Here is a 27,346-nt window from a genome sequence, read left to right as displayed (position 1 = left end):
CTTGATATACATATGGAGACGCGCACTTTTCTCCAGGCGGTGATTGGCGAGGGGGAATGTTGTGCAGAAGAGAAACAAGAGTTAGAGGGAAATGCAGGAAGTTACTCGACAGGCATCGGATGCAGTGATGAGCTGGCATATGTGGGAGGGTGTTGAGTTTTATTTGATTGTTTTTGCCCTCTTGGGCCTTGTGCATGTGGCAAACATTGGAATAGATCTAAATATCATGTTTGCAAGAATGGAATGGAAATAGAATTGACTGCTATGACGATACGTGGGCTCTTTCTCAAACTCCCAGTCGTATATCCCTTGCGTCTTCTCCTTCGTATTTCCCATGTGACTTATCCGCGTGGCTCCCATGTTACTATGATCGCGGGGCTTGCAGTTTCTAGGATGACCAGGTCATGCATGAATAGGTTCGCCCAGAGCTCCTAGTTACCAATGTTGCGATCTACCACATTCACCTGGGTTTCCTCCGTGGCGCATGGCCCCGTATCTTCTTATTTCGGGTGATAATCCGTTTCAGGTCAGACATTGAGAGGCTGGGCTTCGGACCAGAGCCGCATTTTCTCCGCTGCCTTGTGTGGGATCACATACAGGGGATGCAAGGGTTCCAGCCGATCGGATTTGTCAAAGACATTGTCCTCGGCGCGACATGGGGTAGACTTCCAGGAGAATGCTGATGCAAACCCCCCGCTGGAGACACTCGAGTCTGTGCGGTAGTGGTTATGTTGGGTTGCGCTCAAGCCTGCCAGAACGTAGCAGGTATGGTATGAATCGACGTGTCTGGGGTTCGGTCAGCTACACCTACGGGAATTCTGCCATGGAGAAAGGGTTCCATACTTGCCCGGTTTGTCACGAAGACCTCCGGTGTGGCCTTGACAGCATCCAAGGATGTATCTTGTCAGACCTTCGCGACTGAATAGACTGCCCACTGGTGTTTCGGCGTTGCCCGGCTGTCCGTTCAAGGCCGACTCGAGCAAGGGCCAGCATCCTCCGACCCAATGGCTGTAGCACCCGTCTACTAGCTTGTTTGTGCGACCCGAAAGACCGCCCTCTGGGGCCGACTGGCGGGCAGAAAGCCAAGATACCAGCATTGGAATGTCCATATGTCTTAAAGGCTATTAGTATCCGATCAAGCATCCCGCCAGTAGTACTAACCTGTGGAATATCTCCTCTGGGGCCCCCATGATAGATAGACATGCCAACGCACAGAAAGCATAAGCGCCATGGGCCTCTGACCCAGGGCTTCCAGAGATTCCCCCTTCAAAGGTTTGGCCTAGAGTGATGTCAGCACTTTATCAACCAAGTTGATCCATCGACTCTTACATCGTGAGAGATACTGGGGAAGACCATGAGTCAACGTCTCCAGACCCGCCAGCCGCGCTTGAGAATCCGGAGGCAGCGTCAGTGGCAGGTCCAGTAGCGAGATGATCGTTATAGCGCAATACGCGCCTCTGCAATGACATGTCAGAGCCACGGATCCAGCACGGGGGACATATGAGCTGCATCTGCATCGGGCTTACCGCACATCTTCCTCCCCGCCTTCGCAAACACGAAAGCCCCCATCGACCTGCTTCAAGCGGCCCAGCCATTGCCACCTAAAAACCGGGTCAGAACGTACATCACGCACATGCAGGAATCTGCCGGCGAAGAGAACAACTCACATCGCGTGTCGATCCACCAATCTAAAGGCCTCCTCGCCTCCTACCATCGCCAGCGACAGCACGGCCGCATAACTGCCTGCCAGATGAGATATCTGGCCATGGCCACCACCGAAGCCACCGGTGGAGTTCTGCATAGGCCGAAGCGTAGCAAGCACCCTGTATTGCACATGTTAGAGAAAGCCATTTATATTATCGTAAGTAGTCGATCCTTTCCCCCTTTGAGGTGCTCCAGGTCCTCTCCCGAGAGGCTTTATATGACAGAAAAAAGCAATAGAAGCGGGAAGGCAGGCATAAAAGCAAGGCACACTCACCGTTCGCGGAATCGACTCGCATCCTCGCCCAGCATGGCAAAGCTCGCCAATGCCCAGTACACCATCCACGGGCGGCTAGCGTCCATAGCAACAAAGCCCGCGGGATAGTCCTCTAGGGAGTCATAGAGGTATCCGACATGATCGTCACGGAGGAGTGCGGGCACCCCGCTAGCATTGAAGGGGCCTTTCTGACTACTGTGAATTCCCTTGAGAAAGGGCAAGCATTTCTCAAGCGTTGCATTCTGCAGATCAATTGTTTCTGTGATGAGCGGGTCACGGATGGCCGGCGGCTGCGTGAACAGGGCCGGGATCCCCGGGCGCGATTTCTCGGTCATTGTTTTTCCTGCGCGTGTGGTGGGCTGGACTGTTTGAGTGCGCTGGAATCGAACTTTTCGTTTTCCCGGCATCAAGGGGGAGTTGGGGTTTTGTATTTGTTGAAAGAAAGGTGTTGCTATTGTTCTTCCATGAATGTGTAGAGTTAAGATTGTTCATTGTTTCTCCCGCGGGGGTTTTTTTCCCACTTCCTTCCACTTCACTACAATTCTGCTCAACTTCACCTTTACACACATGGACATCGATAGTATGCGACTCTTTTTGTTTCACTTCGGCATATTTTCTCTTACTGAATCTTCCCAATCAGGTTTAGGTTATTAAAAAAAAGGCAAAAAAGAAAAAAAAAAAAGAAGCCAAGCCACCAAAAGGGTTGGGTTCTCGTGGGCCAAATCATAGAGGCTATTGCTCCGTGAAGATGACCTGCATAGGCCAATCGCCATGATGTGATGGATCCAATTTTCTGTTTCCTTATGCTTCTCCCTTGCATTGAAGTGACCAGTCGACTCCAGGGTTCATGACGGTTAGGCTAACTGAACGGTTAACATAGCGTGGCTATCCTTGGCTATACCTAGGTATGGAAATCAGGGAATTAGGACATCCTCAACACTGCGCGGTCAGCATCCAGAACTGGCCCACTAGCCAACTGATGCGGTATGGCGTTATGCGCTATACGAATTCTCTCTGTGATTGGGTCTGATTAGGAATGAAGCGTATAACATGATCTGACTGTCAGATCGTGCTCATCCTATTGCCACGGCTGATCTGTATTGGCACTAGCGACTAGTGATGTGGCTCATTTTTCGTGCTCTCCACTGATCTCCCGTCCCGACTTGTTCCCGTGTCTTACCATAGATTGGAGATAATTATGGGTAAACATAGCAAGATAGAGACCCAGTCTAATAGTGTAGTATAATGTATAAGTTAATGGTACGAAGTACATAGACTAGAGCGACTAGAAGAGTATATGAAGTATGTAGAAGGCAGGCAACCCAATTAGGCAAAAGTTCAATAGATCTCCGAGATCATGGGACCACCTCACCAACCACCCACTCTCTCCAATCTTTCCAATCTCGAATCCCTGTCCTCAATGCCAAGTGTCCCCTCAACACTATCTTAGCGTCGTGGAAGCAAGATATTTCCACATCCTCTCTCCACTCCCCACAGTCCCCTAGCGCATTTCTTCCTCACCGCTGCTTTGTCCCCCCCACCGCCTCACTTTCTCTCTTCTTGCCTGTGTGACTCTTCTGAAGAAGGTCCTCTCATCCAGGCTGGTCCTTTATTTCCTCCCCTTCAACTTCACCTCTCAGTCATGTCCAATGTCGATATATCAAGCGATGGCCTTATTGGGGTCGATTACGACTCCAGAGGCTATCTACAACACTGGCCCGTGGTAGATCAGCCCCCACGGTCCGAAGAAGGCCACGGTCTCTCGCCTTTGCAAACCAGCGGTCACCCTCTAGAACAGTCGGTGACCCAGGATCCGAATCTCATGGTCGATTGGCACTTTCAACCGCTACAACACACCCCTCATCAGCAACACCTTCCATATTCGCCCGAAGACCCGTCAGCGCCGCAATTTACCACGAGTTATGGCATGCCCATGCAGTCTTCCCCGGTGGATCTCATGACTGGCCAGGGCCAGATGAACGCCGGCTTGCTCGATGGTCCTTATCTACCCATGTCAGCACCGGTTGATATGGTGCCATTCACGTATCAGGAGTTTCAAGCGGATTTGATGGCGTTCCCCAACGGACCTCCGGACTTCTCATATGCCCCGCACCCCGTGCTCGAGAGCAGCTCCCCCACGGATACATATCTGGAAGTCCGCTCCCTGACCAGTTCCAGCAGCGACAACGGTTGGAGTACTGTGGACCATCGCCGCTCTCTCGACTTTGGCTTCCCTGAACAAGGTGTTTTCGTCAATCCCACTCAGACACTGCACGACCGCAGCCTTTCAGAGTCTTCATATTCCACCTCATACGGTAGCTTTGTGGATATTGCGAATCCGATCGGCTCCCCAGGCTCCGAGAACAACATGGACTTGCCCTGTTATAACCATGGCCATGGCCACAGTCACAGCCATAATCACAGCCATAGTCATAGCCATAGTCATAGCCACAGCCACAGCAGCTCGATCGGCATGCCTCACCCTTCCCCGACCAGCAGCGCCATCGTTCGTCGTGAGCAATCCTCGTCAGGCTCTCGTTCGCCATCCGCCGTCAGCCCCAGTGGAATGGTGCGGCCGATTCCAGTTCCGATCAAGAAGTCCACATCGCCCGCCCGCTCATCTGGATCTTCCCAGGCGTCATCGGCCTCGCCACCAAGCCGGAAACCGTCCCGCAAGAGCCCCATTGCCGCCAAAACATCCGAGACCAAGGTCCGCAAGCAGTCCCAGACCGGTAAGCCTGAGACTGAGAAGCGGGTCGGCAAGAGAAAGGGCCCTCTCAAGCCCGACCAGCGCAAGCAAGCCAGCGAGATCCGGAAGTTGCGTGCTTGTCTGCGTTGCAAGTTCCTCAAGAAGACTTGTGACAAGGGCGAGCCGTGTGCAGGATGCCAGCCATCCCACGCCCGGTTATGGCAGGTGCCATGTACTCGCATCGATATCAAGGAGATTGGGTATTTCATGAAGGACTGGAAGGCCGATTACGAGCGCCATATTTCCATGGGATTCTCGGTCGGCAATATCAAGGGATTCTCCGACCAGGAGCGCACGCTGTTCATCACTCACGGGTATGGCCAGATCCTGCCGATCAACGCCCGCGAGGTGTATGTGCGCGATGAGCAGTGCTTCACCGTCGACTGGATCGAGTCGATGCAGCGTGATCCGACACAGTACGAGGTCGAGACTGCGAAGCTCTCCGCTGGTATGGAGGGTATCTCGCACGCCATGCTATCCGACTATCTCGACCGTCACATCGACGGCAACGGTACCTTTGAGAAGTTTGTCGATGACTACTTCGAGGGCACACCGTTCCTGACACAGATGCTCAAGACTGCTTTCCGCTTCTACTTCCGCACCAAGCTACCTGTCATCCGTAAGGCGCTGAAGCTAATCGTTGCCTACAATCTTACCCTCCATGTTACCATGGTTGAGGGTATCGGCGAGGAGGAAGGTTTCATGGGCAAGATTGAGAACAAGTCGTCCAAGTTCTCTGGCAAGATCATGGCTCCCGTCATGATCAATTTCCAGATCAAGTGTGCCATGGCTAGCATGTGGCGTGAGCTGCAGAAGGATGTGCTGGAGGAGCTTTCAGCACTCTATTCGAGCGTGTACAGTGGAGACAAGCTGAAGAACTGGCCCACGATTTTCATTCTGGCCTCCATTTTGCTGGCTGTTTGGGAGGAGATGCAGTTCGACAGCCACTACCGCACGCCGGTAAGTTCGAATCCGAGACGAGAATAATGCATAGCCATACTAACCATGAGTAGGACCATGCTGCCGTTGACAAGTTCTGTACCGACATGGAGACCACCCCGGTGGGAGTCATTGTCGGACTCTTCCAGGCCATCTCCCAAAAGCTGCCTCCCTTTACCGAGTGGGACTCGCAAAAGCACCACCAGCTCCTCTACTCCAACCCCGATGTCTGCAACACGATGACAGAAGTGCGCCAACACGTCGAGCAGCATGGTAAGAACCACCCCCTTTCCACTCTGTGGAATCTTGACTAACCCACATTCCAGAGAGCTACCTCCGCAGCCGCTCCGGCTCCAAATTCAACCGAGGCGATTTCGACTGCCTATCAAATAAGTTTGTGTCGCGACTGGTGATTCGCGCCAACTAAATGACCCGATGCGCAAACGCGTTATGATGATGATATTTACACGACTATTGTTTCCAGCAGCGAGTACCGTTCCGCGATTTCGTTTTTGATTTGCTCAATGACACGAACTGGATGAGAAAATATGCCAACTTGGTCGTGACGATGCGCGAGCGCATACGTTTCCACTCTTTTAACGATGACTCCGACGGACACCTCCTAGTGAGGTGGCCTTCTTGCTTGTATTGTGGTTCCAGGGTGAACCGACTTTCATTAGCTCTTTTTTTTTTTTCAGCCTTGTTTTGGTCTTGTCTCATTTACTCATTTTATTTTATATTTCCTGTCTCCTTGGTCATTGTCAATTTTTTACACACTTTTTTTTAACTTGTTACTTTGCTCTTGTCTTTGGTGTATACCTTTCTTCGCATAGCTTTGTCTCCAGCGATGAACGAGGATCAATCACGACTGTCATGACCGTGTACGGCCGAAGGTGTTTTTTTGTTTTGTTTTCATTGTGGCACCTGGCACCCGCCACTGACGCAACAATCAAAGTTTACCAAGCTCTGAAGGTGAAGAACGGGGTGTTGAAGACTGTCCCAATTGTCACGGCCTTCGGATCCGGGAAGAGGCGTCGGACCAGTGTGGATTTTCCAAGCGTTTGTTTATATATTGCTTATTGAATGGGCTTCGGGCCATATACTCAGTGAAATCTCTTTTTAAATTCAACCTTAGTGTAAGAGTGTTGACTACTGAAGTATAACGAGGCGGTGTAACCGGATCCGGGATATCATCTGACCTGAGCTAAGTTTGGAAGCGGGTACAGGGTACCCGAGGCGCAGAGGCGGTTGCCGCATACAGTCCCGTACCAAGTACCTTCGGGATTAGCGTAGGCCCACCCCCTTTTTTGCGATAAGCAACGTCATCACCCCTTGGAACATTGCCGTAAGTGAAAGAAATGACTACAGTACTCCGTTGTGGTATATGGCAGAAATGTAATATATCGATTAATAAGCTATTTCTAGAATGTTTACCCGACAGGTTGAGATTTTCGGTGGTGGCGTCAACGATAGGCAGGAGTGATAGGCTGTTCCCAGGCACCTCTTGACTCACATCCGGCATCTTCTGGCACAAGCCACTGGCCATCTCGCGTCACTCTGCCTGACTAAGACGCTTCGCCCCCTCGTCGATACATAAGCCGACTTTCCCCTCTCTTTTCCTTTCAACTCTCTGGTGCTCTTCTACTTTCCCACCTTCCCATACTCTTTCTACTGCGTCCACTGAATCTAATTTTAATCTTGCAACCATGCAGATCTTCGTCAAGACCCGTGAGTTCCCCTTGTCCCTGACCGACATTCACCGGCCTCCCGGCTCTCCTACTTCCCTCGCCACCTGGCCGCCGGCTTCTTTGACAGTCTTGCTAACATTCTTTTGCCACTAGTGACCGGCAAGACCATCACTCTCGAGGTTGAGTCTTCCGACACCATCGACAATGTCAAGTCCAAGATTCAGGATAAGGAAGGCATTCCTCCTGACCAGCAGCGCCTGATTTTCGCAGGCAAGCAGCTTGAGGATGGCCGTACCCTGAGCGACTACAACATTCAGAAGGAGTCCACCCTTCACCTTGTCCTCCGCCTCCGTGGTGGTATGCAAATCTTCGTGAAGACCCTCACCGGAAAGACCATCACTCTTGAGGTTGAGTCTTCCGACACCATCGACAACGTCAAGTCCAAGATTCAGGATAAGGAGGGTATCCCTCCCGACCAGCAGCGTCTCATCTTCGCCGGAAAGCAGCTTGAGGATGGTCGCACTCTCTCCGACTACAACATCCAGAAGGAGTCCACCCTCCATCTCGTCCTCCGCCTCCGTGGTGGTATGCAAATCTTCGTGAAGACCCTCACCGGAAAGACCATCACTCTGGAGGTAGAGTCGTCGGATACCATCGATAACGTCAAGTCAAAGATCCAGGATAAGGAAGGCATCCCCCTGACCAGCAACGTCTCATCTTTGCCGGTAAGCAGCTTGAGGATGGCCGCACCCTGTCCGACTACAACATCCAAAAGGAATCCACTCTGCACCTTGTCCTCCGTCTCCGTGGTGGTATGCAAATTTTCGTCAAGACACTCACTGGCAAGACCATCACGCTGGAAGTGGAATCATCTGACACCATCGACAACGTTAAGAGCAAGATCCAGGACAAGGAGGGTATCCCCCCAGACCAGCAGCGTCTTATCTTCGCTGGTAAGCAGCTGGAGGACGGGCGCACCCTTTCTGACTACAATATCCAGAAGGAGAGTACCCTGCACTTGGTGCTCCGTCTGCGTGGTGGTCAGTAGATGATGTACACGATGCTTCTTTGTTTCTCGACTACGATGGGTTCTATATGACCTGCATGGCGTTTGGTCGGTTTTTCGAAGCTGAGGCTTCCGTTTTTTATCTTTGCCCTTCCTTTACAATGTTCACGTTCACACCTGGTCTGTTCTTATCCTTGATGTGATCACCTAGTTTATCTACTAGTTACCCTATGAATTGTACCAAGCCTTATTTGCTGGTCTCTATTTGCTTTTCCTTTTCTATCTGGACATGGTAGATGTATTCGTAGAATGTCAGTGTACCTTGTATACATCATCCGCGATGTGCTCCATCCACAGTAGGTGGAGACGTAGATCCCAAAGTAAAACCTATAGTGGGCATCCATCAAGTGGGCACATCTAGACAACTTGTTACAATTCTAGCTTTTGCCACCTTCACAATAATCCAACAAGCCTTCTGCAATCATCTAAATTTTTCTTTTCTTTGCCTCTTGCCACTCACCGGTGCTAGGAACCGGTGGCGCCTCACCACCACACCGCCTTGCCGCCCTCACCGCCCTCACTCCCCGACCTCAGGATATCCAAGATTAGGTAAGCCCATCCTTATCAGCCGTTATCATCACTGTTACTTTCAACATCTCGAACCTACAGGCAATGTGATCCCATCACTCGGGATGCCCGCTTACTTCTATCATATAAATGTTCAGGTCCTCTCGCACAATCCAGATAGCCTGGCATCAGCGGGCTCCTCTCTGGCCTTGCACTCTGCAAGGGAAGCTTTCCAACCGTTCCAACGAAGCAAGTCTCCAAGCTCCAGTCGCTTGTCACCAATATCAGGGACAGGCGCTGGAGACAACCAGGCACTGAGCACACAGCAAACTCTCGCGCATCGTCAAAAGCATCCCTCTACCCTCTCTTCACCTGTCACAACAACCCCACCGCGAACCAATTCCTCCCGCTCTTCGCCAGACAGCTTATCCTCCACCTCCACCTCACCAAGCTCCAAACCCACACCTACACTCCTCAAAAGGGACAAGCGCTTCGACGCCGTCTCAATAGAGTGCATTGACATGGTCACCCCACCAAAGGACCCCGCAAAACGCAGCTCAAAGCGCAGCTCCGCCCAAGAACCGGAGAACCTAGTAGCAGCCGGAATCGGCACCGACATCCTCGGCGGACTGCGCACAAAAGGTCGCTACATCCCCCTCGACCAAAAAGTCACCGACAGCATCTGGGGAATCGTCCATCTCTACCGCGACACACAGGAAACGCCCTACCTCGCCCGCGATGACGACTACCCCACCTACCTAAAGGGATCCGCGGCTGCAGCGCGGAACCCGGGCGAGCAGCAGGCTACGCTACGAGGACATTTGCCGGGTGTTGCTTCGCCGGGCAGTTCTGCTGCGGGCGCTACGGCGTATCCATTCCCTGCGACTGCTTCTTCGTCCGCGTTGCATCCTGATGAGGATTGTACTACGCTGTGCATTCTCGCTGTGCCGTCTTATTTGTCGCCTCCTGACTTTCTGGGATTCGTCGGAGAGGAGACTAGAGATGAGGTTAGTCATTTCCGAATGATTAGGACTGCGCGTGCGAATCGGTATATGGTTTTGATGAAGTTTCGGAGTGGGAGGAAGGCGGTTGAGTGGCAGAAGGAGTGGAATGGAAAGGTTTTCAATAGTATGGAGGTATGTCGCCATTCTTGGATTCCTGCTATTGGAGAGAGAGTTTTATACTGACTGACTTTGCTAGCCTGAAACCTGCCATGTGGTGTTTGTTAAGACGGTTGAGATCCAGGTTGTGGAACCGGAACCATCAGCTGCTTTCTCGCCGGATGAGCATGGTGCTCTGTTGTCGCCCAATCTCTCGACTCCTACTCGGCCTCCCGTTTCGTCTGCTGGGCAGGCGACTCTCACTGGGAAACCTCTCGCACCGCCTACTCCCGCCCTGATCGAATTGCCCACATGTCCCGTTTGCCTAGAGAGAATGGATGAGACCACAGGTTTACTTACAATCATCTGCCAACACGTCTTTCACTGCACCTGTCTGCAGAAATGGAAAGGCAGCGGTTGCCCTATCTGCCGGTACACACAGGACGACTTCCGCAAAAGCAACGCTGACGCTGAAACCGACGCTGAACCCCAAGAATGCGCAGTATGCCACGCGGACATGAACCTCTGGGCTTGTCTAATCTGCGGAACTGTCGGTTGCGGCCGCTATGACGGCGCCCACGCCTTCGAACATTACAAAGAAACAGCCCACGCCTTCTCAATGGATCTCACCACGCAACGAGTATGGGACTATGTAGGCGACGCCTACGTCCACCGCATCATCCAAAGCAAAACAGACGGCAAGCTCGTCGAACTTCCAGCAGCAGACCACAGCGCTCTCGACCCACCAGATTGGGGTGACGCCGTGCCCCGCGAGAAACTCGAGAACATGAGCGTCGAATACACCCACCTCTTAACCAGCCAACTCGAAAGCCAACGCGCCTACTTCGAAGAAGTCGTCGAGCGTGCCGTTGACAAAGCCTCCCAAGCCAGCGCCGCAGCAGTCGCAGCAGAAATCTCCGCTAACACCGCCTCCTCCCAGCTCGAGGACCTCCAATCTAAATATGATACACTCTCGCTAGAAACAATCCCCTCGCTAGACCACGACCGTTCCCGCGCCGAGAAACGCGCCGACAAGTTCGAGGCTCTGGCTCGTATGTTTGAGAAGAATTGGCAAGAGGAGAAATCTATGAATGGAAATATGATGCAGCGGCTTGATCTTCTCACTGCAGAGGTTGAGGGTCTGAAGGCTTCGAATGCCGATCTCGCAGAGCAGAATCGCGATCTTACTTTCTTTATTAGTGGGTCGCAGCGCTTGCAGGATCAGGGTGAGGAGGTTACTGAGGGTACGGTTAGTATTCCTGATCCTCCTAAGAAGAAGAAGGGGAAAGGGAAGGGTAAGAGATAGATCGATGCTTTATTGTGTGTTTCTACTCCAAGCAGTATACCTCCTTTTTCTCTTTGTTTGTTTATGGATGTGAGCACTTTCTTGTTCGGAGTTAATGTGTTATGAGCAAGACTTGTACTTGTGCTTGGTCTGTTTTTCGGACAGGCCCGCCTTGTATTGTACATAGTATGTGTGTATAAGTACACTGGATGAGTTATAAGTTAAATGTCAATATCAATATCAATATCAATATCAATATCAAGAAGAGGTTCCGTCTTCACAACACCCATAACAGCAAAACGTATTCAAGCAACGTAAAATAAAACAAACAAATCAATTCTAATATACAATCCCTACAAAAATGCAAAATGCAATATACACCCAACACAAACACAATCAAACTCCCTTCCTAACAGCCCAAAAATAATTCCCCCAATCCTCACTCCCAGGAACCATCTTCCACCCAAACCCAGGAACATAAACAGCACCCACACACTTCCAACTCATACCTTCTGCAACACCAGCCCCACCCCTCGAAACACCCGTGTCAGCAGCCCTCATCAAACCCTCCTGCAGCCACCCCTTAACCTCAGGCGGGTTAACAAACTTGCTCCACTCATGCGTACCACGCGGCACGACACCGATAGGCCACGGCGCTTCAGCGATGAGTTGGTTTAGGATGAACGATGGCACCGTGCGTGAGATTGTTGAGCCGATTAGCCAGCCGCCTGGCTTTAGGGCTCGTAGGCAGTTTGTTAGGAATGTTAGGGGGGTGGATGTTTTGGGATCGATGTGTTCGAGGACTTCAAAGAGGGTTACGATGTCGTATTGGGGGTGGGTTGTGGTGGTGGCGGTGGTGGTGGTGGTTGTTGATTCGGGCGTTTGAGTTGAGGCAAGTACATCCTCCAGCGTCGTGTTCAAGTACTTAAACTTCCCACTCCGCAAATGCGCATCAACGGTCGGATCCATGCGCGCATGCTCGCGCGCAATCTGGATTAGATTCGTCGACGGGTCAATGGCTGTCATTGAAGCGGCGCGCGTGGGTGTTGGCGCGGCGGTGTTCGGGTCCAGGGGGATCGTGCGAGCAAGCGATTCGGCGAAGATGCCGCCGCCGCAGCCGACGTCTAGGTAGTTGAAGGTTGCGGAGTTGGGGGTGGAGGGGGAGGGGGGAGGGGTTGTTTCGGTTGAGCCTTCGGCTAGGCAGGATGCGATGAACTCGTGTCGGAGGGGGTTCATTAGGTGCAGGATTCGGGAGGGGCCCATTGGGTCCCACCAGGAGCTGGCCAGCCCTGAGAAGTGGGAGAGTTCATCGGCTGAGACGGAGGATGTTGAGTGTTTGCGGGTTGGGGTTGGGGTTTGGATTGCCGGTTGAGTGTTTGGGTTTGCGGAGAGGGTTGATTTCAGTGGTGAGGGTCTTGAGAGTGGTTGAATTGAGCGGAGGGCTCGGAGAGGAGTTGTCCTTGGTCGGAGGGAGGCCATTTTGGGTGTCGAGGTGTTGGTGGTGAGGGTAATGGAGAATTAGCTCTAGAGGGTTGGGGCTCTGGGAGCTTTGGATGATGCGAAACCCGGGTTGTTCTCTGTCAAGAACAATTAGTTCTTTCCATGTGCTGATTGGCAATAAGTGCGATTGAGTATATACCAGTAGAGCATTATATGGGCTGTCGCGAGCAATTGGGAAAGAAGTCGCATGAAGCTGATCGTCAAATTGGAGATTCGCCGATGCCGAAACAAACATGCCAAGGCCGTTGAGGGTCGAGTCACGTGGTAGAGAGGACTACAACAACAGACTACATCAAAATACATGCACTCTATTAGATATGTACTAGAGTGAATGATTACCTGGGACTAATTGTTGCTCAAATAGAGCTGTGAAACTTTAAAAATGAAAGAAAACAAAGCATTCAACATGGTAAAAAGTGCCATCTCACGAACTTTATCTGACTTAGAAGTCATACATCGGAGATAGAGTTTGATATTGAGAAAGTTTTTCGTGCTTTTTTCCTATTCTGATTTTATTTTTCTCGTAGGTTTCGCTTTGAAAAAGGGCATTTTCAAAAAAATTCGGGGACCTAAATGTCGGATTTCGTGAACATTTTACTGGTGACAACGGTAAATCATGAACATTTTGACCCAAAAATTTTTGATTTTTAACTTTTTCGGTGTCTGAAAAATTAATCTCTCGTAGGATTCTTTCAAATCAGAATGATTTTTCGTAGGTTATTTTTATATCCCAGAGGTATTTCAGTGCTCCAGCTCACTCCCACCCAACCCCGTCGACCAACCAGCGTCCCTGAAAACAAATGTCGTCTACTCTTACCTACCATGATTGAGGTCAAGTCTAATGCCTCAGGCTCTATGATAGCACCTTGTTTACTTCTCGAGGATCTTTCCCTTCTCTCTTTCCTACCTCTCTCCCTCTTCATCGGCTTCTGATAGTGCATCCATGATTCACTCTCTTACTTCTTCGTAACTTGTTTACAACGATGTACTTGCAAGACCTTTATTGAATGGTTTGTTTGCTCGCGTTCTCTATATCCAATTCCAATGATGCTTCATCCCAAATATCCATCTATAAACTCCAGTGGTATCATATGATGCAACCCGCATCCCAATTCGACAGAAGATCACCCCAACAGACAGCTCTGGAAGCCAAGTTCCCGTGGCACCGACTCACTTTGGTCGTGATCGACCTCATGCATCTCGCGGATATCCTCTGAGCCAGCAGAGTAATCCCAAACATGTTGGCCTGACCACGAAGCCAACTGATCCGGCACTGCAGCACCGAGGATAGGCAGGAAGTTCCCCGTGTTGATGGTGCCATCTAGCCCCAGCACGGCTTTGCATCGCTCCAGTAATGTCGGCAAGAGGTATGAAGGCGAGCCACGAATCTGGGAAAGCGTGTGAAGTATTCCCCACAGCAACTCGTTCGGGTCGATTGTCGACTCGGCTAGTCGTTGGACGGCTTTTGATCCTAGAGATCGTGTAACATCTGCAACAGAGGCACCCATGTCGAAAAGTTTCTGTTCCTGTGGCACAATCAGCAATTGAAGGGGTCTCAGTCTCGGGGAGTAACTTACCATTCCAATCCCATGGGCATCCACCGCCCCTTGCGACGCAGCACCGATCACACCCATCACGGCTTTGCCCACCATCACTGGGAGGTGGAATGGAAGCACTGCATCGTCGCAGGAGCCAGGTTGCGTGGCATGACTCATGGACAATTTCCACATCATTGCTTGCAACCATTGCTGCGTGATCAAGATATCAACTTGCTGGATCTCAAGCACTCCGTCCAGTGAGATATTTTTGCATAGACCCGACTGGATTGCGGAAGTCGGTGGTCTCTCCAAAATGCCATCTCCACCTCCGGCCGATAACCAGTCGTATAGATCTGGTGTGAGCTTTTCGAAAATGTTGATCAAGTTGATGAACCCATATGCCAAGATAGGATCTTCCGAGCCAAGCACCTGTGGCTTATGAATCGAGCTGCGCAGCATGACTGGTTTGGCTTGTTGAAGAGCATATCCCCTTCGCTCAGATTAGTATCAGTCCACGCCATCCACCATCTAATCCACTCACCTCTCCGTGACAAACAACAGCCAAAATATGCGTCGCCTTTCCTCGGCTTCTTCCACACCATAATCCGCAAAGGTCGATTCACGATGTAGACCAAGCGTAAACGCCATCGAGGTAGCCTGACATAAATAATACCAGGCATGATCCTGCCGATCCAGATTCCCATATGAGGCAAACAAAAAGAATGAAGTCAACATCGACTCCGTAGTCAACCCCTCCACAACATCGCAGTCGCGCCGCGCCCGCACGGCCTCAGCCAAGAGTTCTTCACCCGACATCAACGAATGACCATCCCCGAGGCTCTGCAATCGAGCTGGATCTGGAACCGGCGCGGCGCCATCCAACTTTAACTGGATATGCGTCGCGGCACAGAGAGACGCCAGAAACGCATACCGCTTTGGCGACAGCCGTGCCGGCTGGTGGCTATCCAGACGCAGCTGCTCGTCGCGCACGACTGGCATGATCGGGAATAAATATTTCAGATAGACATTAACATGCGCGAGCAGAATCTGTGGCGAGAGACGTCTCGCATGTGGAAGTGCATATCCATTTGCCGATTCGACTGTTGAATCTGTCGATCCTGGCGACGAAACGAGTTCCGGTGGTAGATGTGAAAAATGATCGGAAAAGTCTTGGCTGGCGAATTGTGAATCGGCGATATTGGGTGAAATGGGAGACTCGAATCGGTATGGGATATCTTTTTCGGGATACCCTTCGGGGGCGTCGCGGGCTGGATTGACGGGAGCCAGCGGGTAAAGCGTTCGGAATTTCGGTCCTTTGCGACGGAGGACATCGCTATAGGAACACGACAGAAGGAGCCGTTGGCATTTATCGCAGGGGAGTTCGCGGGAACATTTTATTTTGCGGCGGCGGCAGTTGTCGCACGCTTGTTTCGGCTTGTCCATTGTTGAAGGCTGTTAGAGAAGGGAAGATAGAAAACTCGACATTTTAACAGAACCTGGGGAAGGGCGGGGTGGAAACCCCCGCAAGGCCCCTGCACTTCTTCATATAAAATCTTGAGATCAGGGGCAGTGTCGGCCCGAGTTCGCTTGCATGTTTCTGCCTGTTCTCTGCTGATTTGATGGTCTACAAGGTCCGTGATTGACATCCTCATTCTACTCCCTCTTCCTATTCCGACTGATCCGGTATACGAGTACATGTACACCACACCACGTACACACTCAGATATACGCCCCTTTCCAGGTCGAGATCTGATGCCCTCATGGGCCGAGTCATCTATGCTTGACATCTCAGGGCTCCGACTGTAAGCCAACTGGGATGGGATGCGCGATTTTCCACCGCCGCTTAACCTGATTGATATGAAGTGGACACTCGGCTCGCTCCACGAGTGGCCTGTCATCCCTCTTCCAATCAACTTCTTCAAGGCTTCTCAGTAGACCCAGTATATTCTGGACCTGGCTCTGGCCCTGGCTCTGGATCTGACTCTGGAAATGCCGGCAATATCTCTTTCCCTCGGGAAGCCGAGAGGCAGCAAAAAGGACATTCGCGGGATTCCCTCTCCTTGGATCATGCCATATTCAATAATGAGTTTTAGTGGCTTCTCTCATAGCTTCTGAAGAAGTGGGACTGGCCCTCAGATATCCAGAGAAAAAAGCCGAGGTTCCAGCGAAAGCAGAGCTCCAGAGTTACTCCAGGTTTCTCGCATTTTGCTTCCCGGGCGAGTGCTTATAAGCTTCTCCACTAGTGAGAAAAGACTCACCGCAGCTCGGCATTTCACCTATGATGCCAATTCCATCGTGTCCGAGAGCTTGTTGACTTGCCAGACGGACATTTATCGGGCAATTAGCCAATCACAGGCCACAAATCTGGTGATCGACACTCTCTTCGCTGTGGATGTATGATTATCCCAATTAACTTATCGTCATTTTATGTCGTACTACTCACTTGCTTTGACTTCATTTTGCCGACTGCTACGTTAGAAGAGTATTGGTGGAACTATGACATTGTGGCACTTCAGAGCCCCAAAATTGGAGCCTTGGGCTCTTTGCGGCTATACCATATGGATGGCCTAATCAGACTGACAACGGCATTGGACTCTTCTCCAGAGACATTATGAGATTGCCATTAACTCGTTCATACAGTTTCATACTGTGGGAGATGAGCTTGAAACCCCTTGAATGATGGCTTGGAACACGACTCTCAAAACGGTGAAAGAAGGGCGAAATTCTGATAGGGTACGATTTCCTCCAACTGTATATGGGCGATGTTAGTGTACAGACCACCTGGATTCCATTCTGGTCTGCATTGGTCAACGCGCTGTCCACACAGCGTTCCGGTTGCACTACATGTACTTCCCAACGCAAGGGACGATCTCCACATTGTCCAGCCCCAGCTTCAGTCGCCTCACCCCGCAAAAGCATTCAGCCACTCGGGAAGGGACGCGATTCGGCATATCCAGTTTCCCTTCGTAATATCGGAAAATCAACGGAGATTCATTCTCATGCCGGTCTCGGGATATCGGTCTAATTCTCGGGCAAACCTGCAACTGTTGTACCATAGTGCAGCGACCCGTGCTCCGAGCAACTATAAGAACGATCCAGGTTGGACATGCACTGCTAAGAACCAGCCTTTCTTCTCAACAATTGACTCGGAAATCGGTTGCCATGGTTGGTTTATCGGATTTCATCGTGGGTGCTTGCCTTGTGCCGGCTGCCTACGGTGCTTTCTCTACATCTGCCTCCAAGGCTTCTTCCCATTCTGCTTCTACTTCTGCTACCTCTACTTCGGCTGCTGCATACTCCCAGTTCAGTTTGCCTGCTAATGCGGATGTTGGTGCCAACCTGATTGCCAATATCGATGATCCTGATGCTATTAATGCCCAGTCGGCCTGTCCTGGGTATAAGGCATCCAATGTGAAGGAGTCTCCCAGGGGGTTGACCGCCACTCTGAAGCTGGCTGGCAAGGCATGCAATGCCTACGGTACCGATGTGGACTCGCTGGACTTGTCGGTTGAGTACCTCGCTAATGATCGACTCAACGTTCAAATTGTCCCAACTTACATCGATTCGTCGAATGCTTCTTGGTTCTTGTTGGATGAGAACACCGTCCCTCGAGCCAAGTCGGATGAGCATGCTTCAAAGAAGGATAGCGATCTTGAGATCACTTGGTCTAATGAGCCTTCCTTCCAGTTCAAGGTTACCCGCAAGGCTACTGGTGATGCCATTTTTGATACCACCGGCTCGCGCTTGGTGTTTGAGGATCAGTTTATCGAATTTGTGACCTCTCTGCCCAAAGACTACAACCTCTACGGTATTGGAGAGCATCTTCAGCAGCTGCGTCTCTTGGACAACCTCACCTTGACTCTCTATGCGTCAGACCAGGGTGACCCAATCGACGAGTAAGTTGTATTTGAGGTAGACCTCTTTGTCCTTGACACTAATTCTTCCATCAGCAATGTGTATGGGTCTCATCCTTTCTATCTCGACACCCGCTACTACGAGGTCAACGGCAAGGGCGACCATACCCTGGTCGCAAGTACCAAGGCTGATCAGTCTAAGGACTATGTCTCCTACTCGCATGGTGTCTTTTCACGAAACGCTCATGGTCAGGAAGTAATCATGCAGCCGGAGGGATTCAAGTGGCGCACTCTCGGAGGGAGCATCGATCTCACCTTCTACTCGGGACCTACCCAGGCCGATGTCACCAAGAACTACCAACTGAGCACCATTGGACTGCCTGCATTGCAGCAGTACTTTACTCTTGGCTTCCACCAGTGTCGCTGGGGATACAAGAACTGGACGGAGCTTGAAACTGTCGTTTCAAACTTCGAGAAGTTTGAAATCCCGCTTGAGACTATCTGGTAATTTGGTTCATTCATCATTCTGGTACGAGCAGTTTGCTAATCTATTCAGGAATGATATTGATTATATGTATGCCTACCGTGACTTCGAAAATGATAAGGACCGCTACTCCTACAGTGAGGGCGAAGAGTTCCTTGACAAGCTGCACAATAGTGGCCGTCATTACGTTCCTATTATCGACTCTGCCATCTACATACCGAATCCTAACAACGAATCTGATGCGTAAGTCTATTGTGTGCTCTCAAATCAAACATCTTGCTGACAGTAATCCAGCTACGAGACCTACACTCGCGGTCACAAGGACAATGTCTTTTTGAAGAACCCCGATGGAAGTGAATATATTGGAGCTGTCTGGCCGGGATACACAGTTTTCCCTGACTGGCATAACCCTAACACAAGCAATTTCTGGACGAACGAGATTGTAGCCTACCAGAAGAAGGTTGCAATCGACGGTATCTGGATTGATATGAGCGAAGTCTCTTCCTTCTGTACTGGTAGCTGCGGATCTGGCAACCTCAGCCTAAACCCCGTCCACGGTACCACCCTGCCCGGAGAGCCTGGCAATGTGATCTACGACTATCCCGAAGGATTCGAGTTGACGAACAAGACCGAGGCTGCTTCCGCGTCGTCGGCATCATCAAGCCAAGCTGCGGCCGCGACAAGTGGCTCTGAGCCGTCCTCCAGCGTCTCCTACTTGCGAACTACACCCACTGCTGGAGTGCGCGACATCAACTACCCGCCATATGTGCTCAACCACGACCAGACCGGTCATGACCTGGCCGTCCACGCCGTGTCTCCCAATGCCACTCACTCCGATGGGGTCCAGGAATACGACGTGCACAACCTCTTCGGCCACCAAATCCTCAACGCCACCTACAACGGCCTGAGAGCAGTCGACGATCAGAAGCGCCCCTTTATCATCGGCCGCTCAACATTCGCCGGCTCCGGCAAATGGGCCGGTCACTGGGGCGGCGACAACTACTCCAAGTGGGCCTATATGTTCTTCTCAATCCCACAAGCCCTCTCATTCTCACTCTTCGGAATCCCAATGTTCGGCGTCGACACCTGCGGCTTCAGCGGCAATAGCGACGAAGAACTCTGCAACCGCTGGATGCAACTATCCGCCTTCTTCCCCTTCTACCGAAACCACAACACGCTCTCAGCGAACTCGCAGGAACCCTATGTCTGGGAATCGGTTATCGACGCCACCAAAACCGCCATGAATATCCGCTACGCCATCCTCCCTTACTTCTACACCCTCTTCCACGAAGCGCACACAACCGGTTCAACCGTCATGCGCGCCCTAGCTTGGGAATTCCCAACTGATCCTTCCCTAGCCGCGGTCGACACCCAGTTCCTACTCGGTCCGTCCATCATGGTCGTCCCAGCCCTAGCACCCCAAGTGACCACCGTCAAAGGTGTTTTCCCGGGCATCAAGCAGGGCGAGATCTGGTACGACTGGTACACCCAAACCGCAGTCAAGGCGGAACCAGGCGTAAACACTACCATCCCAGCCCCACTGGGCCATATCCCCGTCTTTGTGCGCGGTGGCAGTGTCCTGCCCATGCAAGAGCCGGCATTGACCACCAAGGACGCGCGGAACACGCCGTGGTCGCTCCTGACTGCGCTTTCTACCAATGGTACCGCGGCCGGTGATTTGTATATCGATGATGGAGAGAGTGTTGAGCCTGATGCTACGCTAAATGTGGTTTTCAAGGCACAGACTTCGAGTTTGAGCGCTCACCCTGAGGGTGACTGGAAGGAGTTGAATCCTCTAGCTAACGTTACTGTCCTGGGTGTGTCTGAAAAGCCTGGTGCTGTTACACTTAATGGCAAGGCTGTCCCTGCTTCTTCTGTGCGGTACAATGCCACGGCGCGTGTGTTGTCCGTTGGCGGTTTGGACAAGTTGACGGAGGAGGGTGCTTTCAGTGAGAGCTGGGTGCTTAAGTGGTAGATCTGATTTCAGAGAAAGTATTGGCTAATGTGTCTGTTGAAGTGGTGCTAAAACTGTGTCGCTCTTATATACTCTATGGACCTCAATATCAATAGACTGCATATAGATTGCAACTCTGAGTCTATCTCTTTAACTATTACACTGTAGAATATTGGATCCCATACAAGGGCCTCTTCTTTAATTAACTGAGCAAGGTTAAGCAAGAAACACTTCGTATTCCACCGATCGATCGCATTGCCAAATCGCCCATGAACATCCATAAATTCCGATCCCCGATCGAGATGCAATCATCAGTCTCGGACTGAATTGCAAAGTCGGCCTAAATATAGAGGACTCATTTTCAGCCCCATAGATACATCCTCTCAGCGTAAAGCGATACATCTTAAAAAAAAAGCGAAAAAAAAAAAGAAAGACATAATCTGCCCCATCCGACATCGCACGAACCAGCCAGGTAGAAAACCAGCTCCGACTAAAGCCCGACAAAAAAGATCAACATCCGCGTCTCGTTGCAACCCCATCTCCATCTGGCAACCCTGCAAATTTGGGGTCCAAGTCCAAGTCCTCTCTGCACGCTGATTCGACCGGCCGTGTCAGGGGTTTCCAATGCTGACAGGGATGTTTAATTTCCCACGGGCTGTAACGCGACTAATCATCCTTCATGACATGTGAATTTATAGACTCGTATCCTATACTTGTGAAAGAAACTACTATAGTTGTGGAAAGGGCATGGAAGGATCGGGAGTTGGGTTCGTCTTATGGGCGCGCAATTCTTAGTGCTTAGATTTAATTAATTGGGGACTATGGCTTTTGTTGCTTTTTCTTGTTTTGTTAAGTTTCTTTTCAAATGATCTGTCTAGGGGCGGGAATTTAAAGGGGATTTACACGCGCTGGGGATGTTAATTTGTTTCATTGGCTCTTGGGCACTGTTGTGCTAGACTCGGAGATCAGTTTCTTCGTTAATTGGTTCTTTGGGGATTTTCTTCATTTGGTTTGTGGTTACTGCTTGGGTTTTGTTATATAGAACTGTTTGCTGCGTCTTTTATTGTTTTGTTATCCTGTTAGCGTTATCTTGCGCCCCTTTCTTCGTTGATTTTGGTGTCCATAGTTATACACTATGGTCCTTTTACGCTTGGCTTGGCTTGCCGGCTTGGTTGCCTCTGCTATTGCGGCTACTCCTGATCAATGGCGCTCGCAGTCGATATACTTCATGCTTACTGATCGCTTCGCTCGGACGGATGGCTCGACTACGGCGAGTTGTGATGCGAGTATGAGGGTATGACTTCTGGAGGTTCAATAAGAATGAACGGCTTGCTTACTCTTATCGAATAGAGATACTGCGGTGGAACCTGGAAGGGAATTGAGAACAAAGTTTGTGATACACACATTCGTCAACACTGTTACCAGAGCACTAACCGATTCATATAGCTCGACTACATCCAGGGAATGGGCTTCACGGCTATTTGGATTACTCCTGTAACAGCCCAATTGCCCGAGGACACCAAGTATGGTGAAGCCTATCATGGCTACTGGCAGCAAGACATGTAAGTGGACTAACTAAATTTACGTGAATATGCAACATTACTGACAGAACTTAAGCTACGGTCTCAACTCACATTATGGCACGGCAGATGATCTCAAGGACCTCGCCTCAGCTCTGCATAAACGGGGAATGTATCTCATGGTTGATGTAGTAGCCAACCATATGGTTAGTCAATCCACGTTCTGTGCAGCTCTCGATCTTGCTTTCTCGGTTTGTATTGACTTGTATCTTTCAAGGGCTACGATGGTTCTGGGGATTCAGTCAACTACGCCGTATTTAATCCATTCAATGAAAAGAAATATTTCCACTCCTACTGCGAGGTCAACGATTACAACAACCAAACCAATGTGCAAGACTGCTGGCTCGGTGATACGACTGTCTCACTACCTGATCTCGATACGGACAGTGAAGACGTCCAGAGTATGTGGTACAACTGGGTTGGATCATTGGTTTCTAACTACTCGAGTGAGCATTCATCTTCCCATTCAATGATACAAATACTGATACTACCAAAGTCGACGGTCTCCGCGTTGACACAGTCAAACATGTCGAAAAGAGCTTCTGGTCAGGTTACAACAAAGCCGCTGGTGTGTACTGCATCGGCGAGGTCTTTGACGGCGACGCCCATTATACTTGTCCTTACCAGGAGGTGATGGACGGGTTGCTCAACTACCCAATGTGAGAATTCACTTTTCAGCTTCAATCATAAGCTCCTGTCTAATTGTTCAAATCCAGGTATTACCCTCTCCTCGGAGCCTTCAAATCCACAAGCGGTAGCATGAGTGATCTCTATGACATGATCAACACCGTCAAGTCAACCTGCGCCGACTCGACTCTGCTAGGGAATTTCGTGGAGAATCATGATAACCCACGCTTTGCTTCGTAAGTGGGACTTGATCCGTACTCCTGTTTCAATAGATGCTTATTTGAAAACAGCTACACTGATGACATATCGCTCGCCAAGAATGCCGCTGCCTTCACTATCATGGCTGATGGTATTCCAATTATCTACGCCGGACAAGAACAACACTACAGCGGAGGCAGCGACCCGAACAATCGCGAGGCTACCTGGTTGTCCAAGTACAACACCAACAGTGAATTATACCAGCTCATTGCGAAGGCGAATGCAATTCGGAATCAGGCTATCTATAAGAGTGATAAGTATACCACTTACAAGGTATGGATTCAACACTCGTTAGTTTCTTCTTTTGATCTATATAGACTGACTGGGCATTGTTCATAGAACTATCCGATCTACAAAGATGACACCACTCTAGCTATGCGCAAAGGCTACAGCGGCTCTCAGACAATCACTGTTCTCTCAAACCTTGGTGAGAGTGGAAGCTCGTATACACTTTCGCTTCCTGACACAGAGTTCAAGGCTGGTGATAAGTTGATGGAAATCATCACTTGTACTAGTGTGACTGTTGATAGCAGTGGGAATGTTCCTGTTCCCATGGCGAAGGGACAGCCGAGGATTTTGTACCCTTCTTCGCTGATTCAGGGAGCGAGTTTGTGTGCTTAGGATAGAGGATAGGAATCAGTTCAATTTGACATGCACCATTTATTCTTTTTCTCGTTGAACAAATATAGGACCAATTGATATACTTTTGGTTATACTTGCGGACCATGCACCGGAAAACAAACCCTACATCCAGTTCCAAGAGACACAAGTTCAAGACAATGCACTACCACCTCACCCACTCGAATAACATCTATGTCCAAGAGAAAGGAGAAGAAGAAGAAAAGGAAGAAAAACCAAACCCGTTATCCATCGCCAATCCCAACCAAATCCAAATCCAAATCCAAACGCATATCCATATCCATATCCCATATCCTAACCTCATAACATCATCACCAATCATGCAAAGCCCTAGGCACAAGACCAATAGGCAAAGCCCCACCAGTAACAGGAGCCGAATGATGCTGAAACAAAGCGGGCGGTTCAAACCCAGCCTGAGTACCTCCATACCCAGGCATCAACTGATCAAGACACCCATACCCCTCAACAAGATTATCCAAAACCTCCGCACCAGGCATAAGCTGCGACAAGTCCATATTCCGTCCTTGGGGATGCGAATGCGAATGATGCTGATGCTGCGCAGACCCAGGACCAGGACCGGAACCAAAAAACGGCACGCCCTTCTCATCAATCGGTGAAGAAGAAGGCAAAGAAGCGTGCTCAGCAGCCGTGGCAACGACGGCCGTTGCTTCGGAATAGCGGCGCTGCACTTCGCCTACGATGCAGGCGATTCGGTAAGGCAGGTTGTCACCGCTTGGGGCGAGGTGCAGGAGGAAGCCGCGGACTTGGCTGATTAGCGGGTCGGTGAGGTTGTAGTCGCATAGTGTTAAAGCTGCGTAGCCGACTATGAAGTAGACGTGGTCGATTAGGCTGGGCGCGGTGCTGAAGCGGGTTTGGAGAAATTTGGAGATTATTAGGCGGGCTGTGCCGCAGATTTCCGGGGTGAGGCGGTCGCTATCTGGTTGGAGGCGGGTTGCTGTTCTGTGTAGGAGGAGCTGGCAGAACCAGAGGTTTAGGTCGAGGGTTGAGTCTTCGTTGTTTGCTTGGGGGTTGTGTTAGGGTGGTTTGGGGATAGTGTCTGAGAGGGAGGGAGGATTTACTTAGGAGATGGGCCCATTCCATTTTCCAGCGCTCGATTTCTTCATATTCGGTTTCGGCGAATTGGAGGCGGTGCTGGCTGTGTTGGAGCTTGAGGGCTATACGATATAGTTGGATCTCTGCAACGATTTTTCCGTCTTCAGGGGTGGCGGTTGCATGTTCTAGGATCCTGGGGCATTGGTCCATATGTTGCTGTTGGATGTTGACGGTGCGGCCGTTTGCGAGGGCTGAGCTATGGTTCATTGTTAGACTGGGTACTTGGGTTGGCAAGACGACGACATACTGTAGTTGGGTTGCACAGAGCGTATTCCATAGACGCAGCTGGGCAAATAGGTCATCGGGGTTGATACTATCTCTGGGGAGAGTATTGAGGAAGTTGAAGGAAATTAGGGCATGGTTGATTGAGATCCCGCTCAGTAACCAGTCATCCATCAGTCCTTCTTTATGAATCGCGGTAGAATATAGACAAAGCAATGTCAATGCCTGCAGCATATCGCTTGTCAGGGGCGGGGGCTTCCACAGCATCTTAGCCACGGCATGTTGAACGTGGAGAGAGATATCGCGGACAGTATGCTGTGGTAAGCCAGGTAGGTACCGCGCGGCAAGGAGACACGCAGTGTTGAATAAGAGTGTATTTGATCGCTGAATGCTGGACGAGTGGCTTATCGAAACCCAATGGCCGAAATACTCCACGAATCTGAGACAATGTTAGCAGGAACATACATCTGAGACAAAATGAAACGTACAGTTCAATCAACTTCAGGGAGAGCTTAGAGTCTACAATACCCTGAGTTACTATATCCCCAAGGATATCATCGTCGGAGGAGAAGTGATCTCTCTCTCCAAAACATTCAGCTTGGAGGTCTCGAATGAGCTGAGCCGGCTTCAGGGGGTATAATGATGCCGACACGCTATCATTCGAGGCCTCGTCTATACTGCCGCTCCTCGGCTGCGAGTTTAATCTGCCGAACATGCTGGGGGGACGATCAACCATTTGCCGCATTAAATGTATCATCTCCCCCATGCCTCGTTCAAGAGAGACAAGCCGTTCCTCTATCGAGGGCACGGCCGTGGCATCGGACCAGGTTGATGCATTGTCCTGGAACCGCTCTGATGTCTCTGGGAGTTCACATTCGAGCCTTTAAACAAAGTAGTCAGTATATAAAGCAACCGGGAATGGGATTTTGTTGTACAAAATTCACGGGCGCATTTGGGTGTGAGGGTTTGGAGAGTATAAGGCGATCGCGAGGGCAAAAGTTGAATATGTGGCAGTTACAAGGGTGGCAAATGAAGAAAACGGCCTCACAAACCTCAGGGATAGACAGCGGCGACAAGCATGACCACGCGGATCAACATCGCATCGGGTCTTGAGCTTGCGACAAGTATTACAAGCCGTCATGGATCGACGAATGCGCCCTTTGGGCCTCGCATCGTGACCAGCGACCGAGTCAATTCTGTTGCCTTCCTCAGGGGCAACGCTCTTGGTCTCCCAAGAGATGGTGCTATTTGAAGGGCCAGTTCGCGTCATTGCATTGGTTGAGTACAGCCTATTGGATCATTTATGCCGAATAAGTGAGAAAGAGAGAAATAGATCAACAACTGGACCCTTCGGAAAGCCAAGTTTTAAAGGCCTGAAGATCATTTCTCTGCTATCAGGGAGATCCAAGCCTTATAAAAGCGGATCGCTGGACCGAGAGAGCCTATAGCCAATTGCGACAAGTAAATGAGTACTGACGATATCGACTCCGCCTGCGCAGGTACGTTTGAACCCGTTTCTGGCGGACCTGGGGTAATCGAAAACGCATCCACCAATCCTGATATCTCTCGGCGGCTTCTAGAAAGGTGATGAGGGCCGGTGCTTACTGCAGACTTTCAGCACAGAGAGGGGTTGATAGACTAGTATTGGCTACGGAATATCCCCGACGAGAACCGTTGGAGAGGGGTTTAGAGTGTGTACAGTACATGTAGTATGTTGGTATGTTGCCTGTTTGGAGCTCGTTTGGAACGCTTTGTTATCTAAAACCGGCAATTCCTATCTGGCTTTGTCTGAGATATGCATTACATTGATTTGGCAATTGCATTGGTAAATGAGCATTGAGTGGAGAGGACTATAGGGGATCCAACGGAGTGGAGGCAAGTCGGGACAATTGGCTAGCATGTGCTACTGTCTCAAAGAAGTGGCTATCAGGATTGGAGGGTGAAAGCAATGCGACACTGTAACTTTTAATTCCGGCTAACGACGGGTCTTTGGCCGGCGAATGCATTAGTGTCTTTTTAGTCTTATCCATCTCCTTTTCAGTTTGCCTAGGAGGTTGGAAGCTTGCAGTCTCATGATCAGCCTCGTGTCAAATGCCTAAAAGAAACAAAAGAAAGAGGGAAAAAAACAAAAAAAAAAAAAAGAAGAAGAAAAAAAGAAGGATAGAAGTATGCGCATATATATCAAGAATGAAGATATGATGATAGATATCTGGTTAGCGGAATTAATTTTGACCCGGAGGTATGCGAACCCTAGGCAGAACATTT

At 50.4% G+C, this 27,346-nt stretch overlaps 8 protein-coding genes across 8 annotated transcripts; 4 read left to right on the top strand and 4 right to left on the bottom strand.

Annotated features, from left to right (window-relative positions):
- Window positions 1-175: 175 nt before the first annotated feature.
- N7446_006780 (CAAX farnesyltransferase subunit beta RAM1) lies at window positions 176-2,440 on the bottom strand. Its single transcript, XM_058515527.1, has 7 exons — window positions 1,979-2,440; window positions 1,668-1,823; window positions 1,527-1,601; window positions 1,330-1,457; window positions 1,162-1,279; window positions 844-1,113; window positions 176-786 (listed from the first exon to the last, which is right to left on the bottom strand). The coding sequence occupies exons 1-7, from the start codon at window positions 2,383-2,385 to the stop codon at window positions 528-530; spliced, it is 1,413 nt and encodes a 470-aa protein (XP_058372705.1). The 5' UTR covers window positions 2,386-2,440; the 3' UTR covers window positions 176-527.
- A 1,180-nt stretch (window positions 2,441-3,620) lies between these two features.
- N7446_006779 (Zn(II)2Cys6 transcription factor domain-containing protein) lies at window positions 3,621-6,093 on the top strand (the record flags this gene model as incomplete). The annotated part of the gene is made up of 3 exons (XM_058515526.1): window positions 3,621-5,687; window positions 5,741-5,939; window positions 5,993-6,093. The coding sequence occupies 3 exons, from the start codon at window positions 3,621-3,623 to the stop codon at window positions 6,091-6,093; spliced, it is 2,367 nt and encodes a 788-aa protein (XP_058372704.1).
- A 2,959-nt stretch (window positions 6,094-9,052) lies between these two features.
- On the top strand, window positions 9,053-11,333 carry N7446_006778 (putative RING and UBP finger domain protein; the record flags this gene model as incomplete). The annotated part of the gene is made up of 2 exons (XM_058515525.1): window positions 9,053-10,063; window positions 10,128-11,333. 2 exons carry the CDS (start codon window positions 9,053-9,055, stop codon window positions 11,331-11,333), a joined length of 2,217 nt encoding a protein of 738 aa, XP_058372703.1.
- A 375-nt stretch (window positions 11,334-11,708) lies between these two features.
- N7446_006777 (3-demethylubiquinone-9 3-methyltransferase) lies at window positions 11,709-12,791 on the bottom strand (the record flags this gene model as incomplete). The annotated part of the gene is made up of 1 exon (XM_058515524.1): window positions 11,709-12,791. The coding sequence occupies one exon, from the start codon at window positions 12,789-12,791 to the stop codon at window positions 11,709-11,711; it is 1,083 nt and encodes a 360-aa protein (XP_058372702.1).
- Window positions 12,792-13,936: 1,145 nt separating this feature from the next.
- On the bottom strand, window positions 13,937-15,793 carry N7446_006776 (putative C6 transcription factor (AmyR); the record flags this gene model as incomplete). Its single annotated transcript, XM_058515523.1, has 3 exons — window positions 13,937-14,338; window positions 14,390-14,840; window positions 14,892-15,793. The coding sequence occupies 3 exons, from the start codon at window positions 15,791-15,793 to the stop codon at window positions 13,937-13,939; spliced, it is 1,755 nt and encodes a 584-aa protein (XP_058372701.1).
- A 1,315-nt stretch (window positions 15,794-17,108) lies between these two features.
- N7446_006775 (glycoside hydrolase family 31 protein) lies at window positions 17,109-20,760 on the top strand. The gene is made up of 4 exons (XM_058515522.1): window positions 17,109-18,246; window positions 18,301-18,708; window positions 18,761-18,931; window positions 18,983-20,760. Exons 1-4 carry the CDS (start codon window positions 17,513-17,515, stop codon window positions 20,661-20,663), a joined length of 2,994 nt encoding a protein of 997 aa, XP_058372700.1. The 5' UTR covers window positions 17,109-17,512; the 3' UTR covers window positions 20,664-20,760.
- Window positions 20,761-21,777: 1,017 nt separating this feature from the next.
- On the top strand, window positions 21,778-23,728 carry N7446_006774 (alpha-amylase; the record flags this gene model as incomplete). The annotated part of the gene is made up of 9 exons (XM_058515521.1): window positions 21,778-21,936; window positions 21,993-22,031; window positions 22,089-22,204; window positions 22,260-22,368; window positions 22,440-22,668; window positions 22,719-22,881; window positions 22,939-23,085; window positions 23,140-23,380; window positions 23,447-23,728. 9 exons carry the CDS (start codon window positions 21,778-21,780, stop codon window positions 23,726-23,728), a joined length of 1,485 nt encoding a protein of 494 aa, XP_058372699.1.
- A 329-nt stretch (window positions 23,729-24,057) lies between these two features.
- N7446_006773 (uncharacterized protein) lies at window positions 24,058-26,351 on the bottom strand (the record flags this gene model as incomplete). The annotated part of the gene is made up of 5 exons (XM_058515520.1): window positions 24,058-24,767; window positions 24,826-25,055; window positions 25,107-25,520; window positions 25,570-25,962; window positions 26,134-26,351. The coding sequence occupies 5 exons, from the start codon at window positions 26,349-26,351 to the stop codon at window positions 24,058-24,060; spliced, it is 1,965 nt and encodes a 654-aa protein (XP_058372698.1).
- Between the last annotated feature and the right edge of the window lie 995 nt (window positions 26,352-27,346).

The sequence above is a fragment of the Penicillium canescens genome (assembly GCF_028828765.1).
Source record: "Penicillium canescens strain IBT 15451 chromosome Unknown utg000004l_segment0_segment0, whole genome shotgun sequence".
Classification (NCBI taxonomy): Eukaryota; Fungi; Ascomycota; class Eurotiomycetes; order Eurotiales; family Aspergillaceae; genus Penicillium; species Penicillium canescens.
This window is presented reverse-complemented; position numbering and strand designations above follow the sequence as displayed.

What these genes read in the sequence shown, in the direction of transcription:
- N7446_006780 (XM_058515527.1), bottom strand. Translation starts at nt 2,385, where the DNA reads ATGCCGGGAAAACGAAAAGTTCGATTCCAGCGCACTCAAACAGTCCAG. An exon ending in GGCGGGGAGGAAGATGTGCG is followed by an intron (nt 1,458 to 1,526) that starts GTAAGCCCGATG and finishes ATGTCATTGCAG; the next exon opens with AGGCGCGTATTGCGCTATAA. An exon ending in CCAGAGGAGATATTCCACAG is followed by an intron (nt 1,114 to 1,161) that starts GTTAGTACTACT and finishes ATAGCCTTTAAG; the next exon opens with ACATATGGACATTCCAATGC.
- N7446_006775 (XM_058515522.1), top strand. Translation starts at nt 17,513, where the DNA reads ATGGTTGGTTTATCGGATTTCATCGTGGGTGCTTGCCTTGTGCCGGCT. An exon ending in ATCCCGCTTGAGACTATCTG is followed by an intron (nt 18,709 to 18,760) that starts GTAATTTGGTTC and finishes TAATCTATTCAG; the next exon opens with GAATGATATTGATTATATGT. An exon ending in CCTAACAACGAATCTGATGC is followed by an intron (nt 18,932 to 18,982) that starts GTAAGTCTATTG and finishes ACAGTAATCCAG; the next exon opens with CTACGAGACCTACACTCGCG.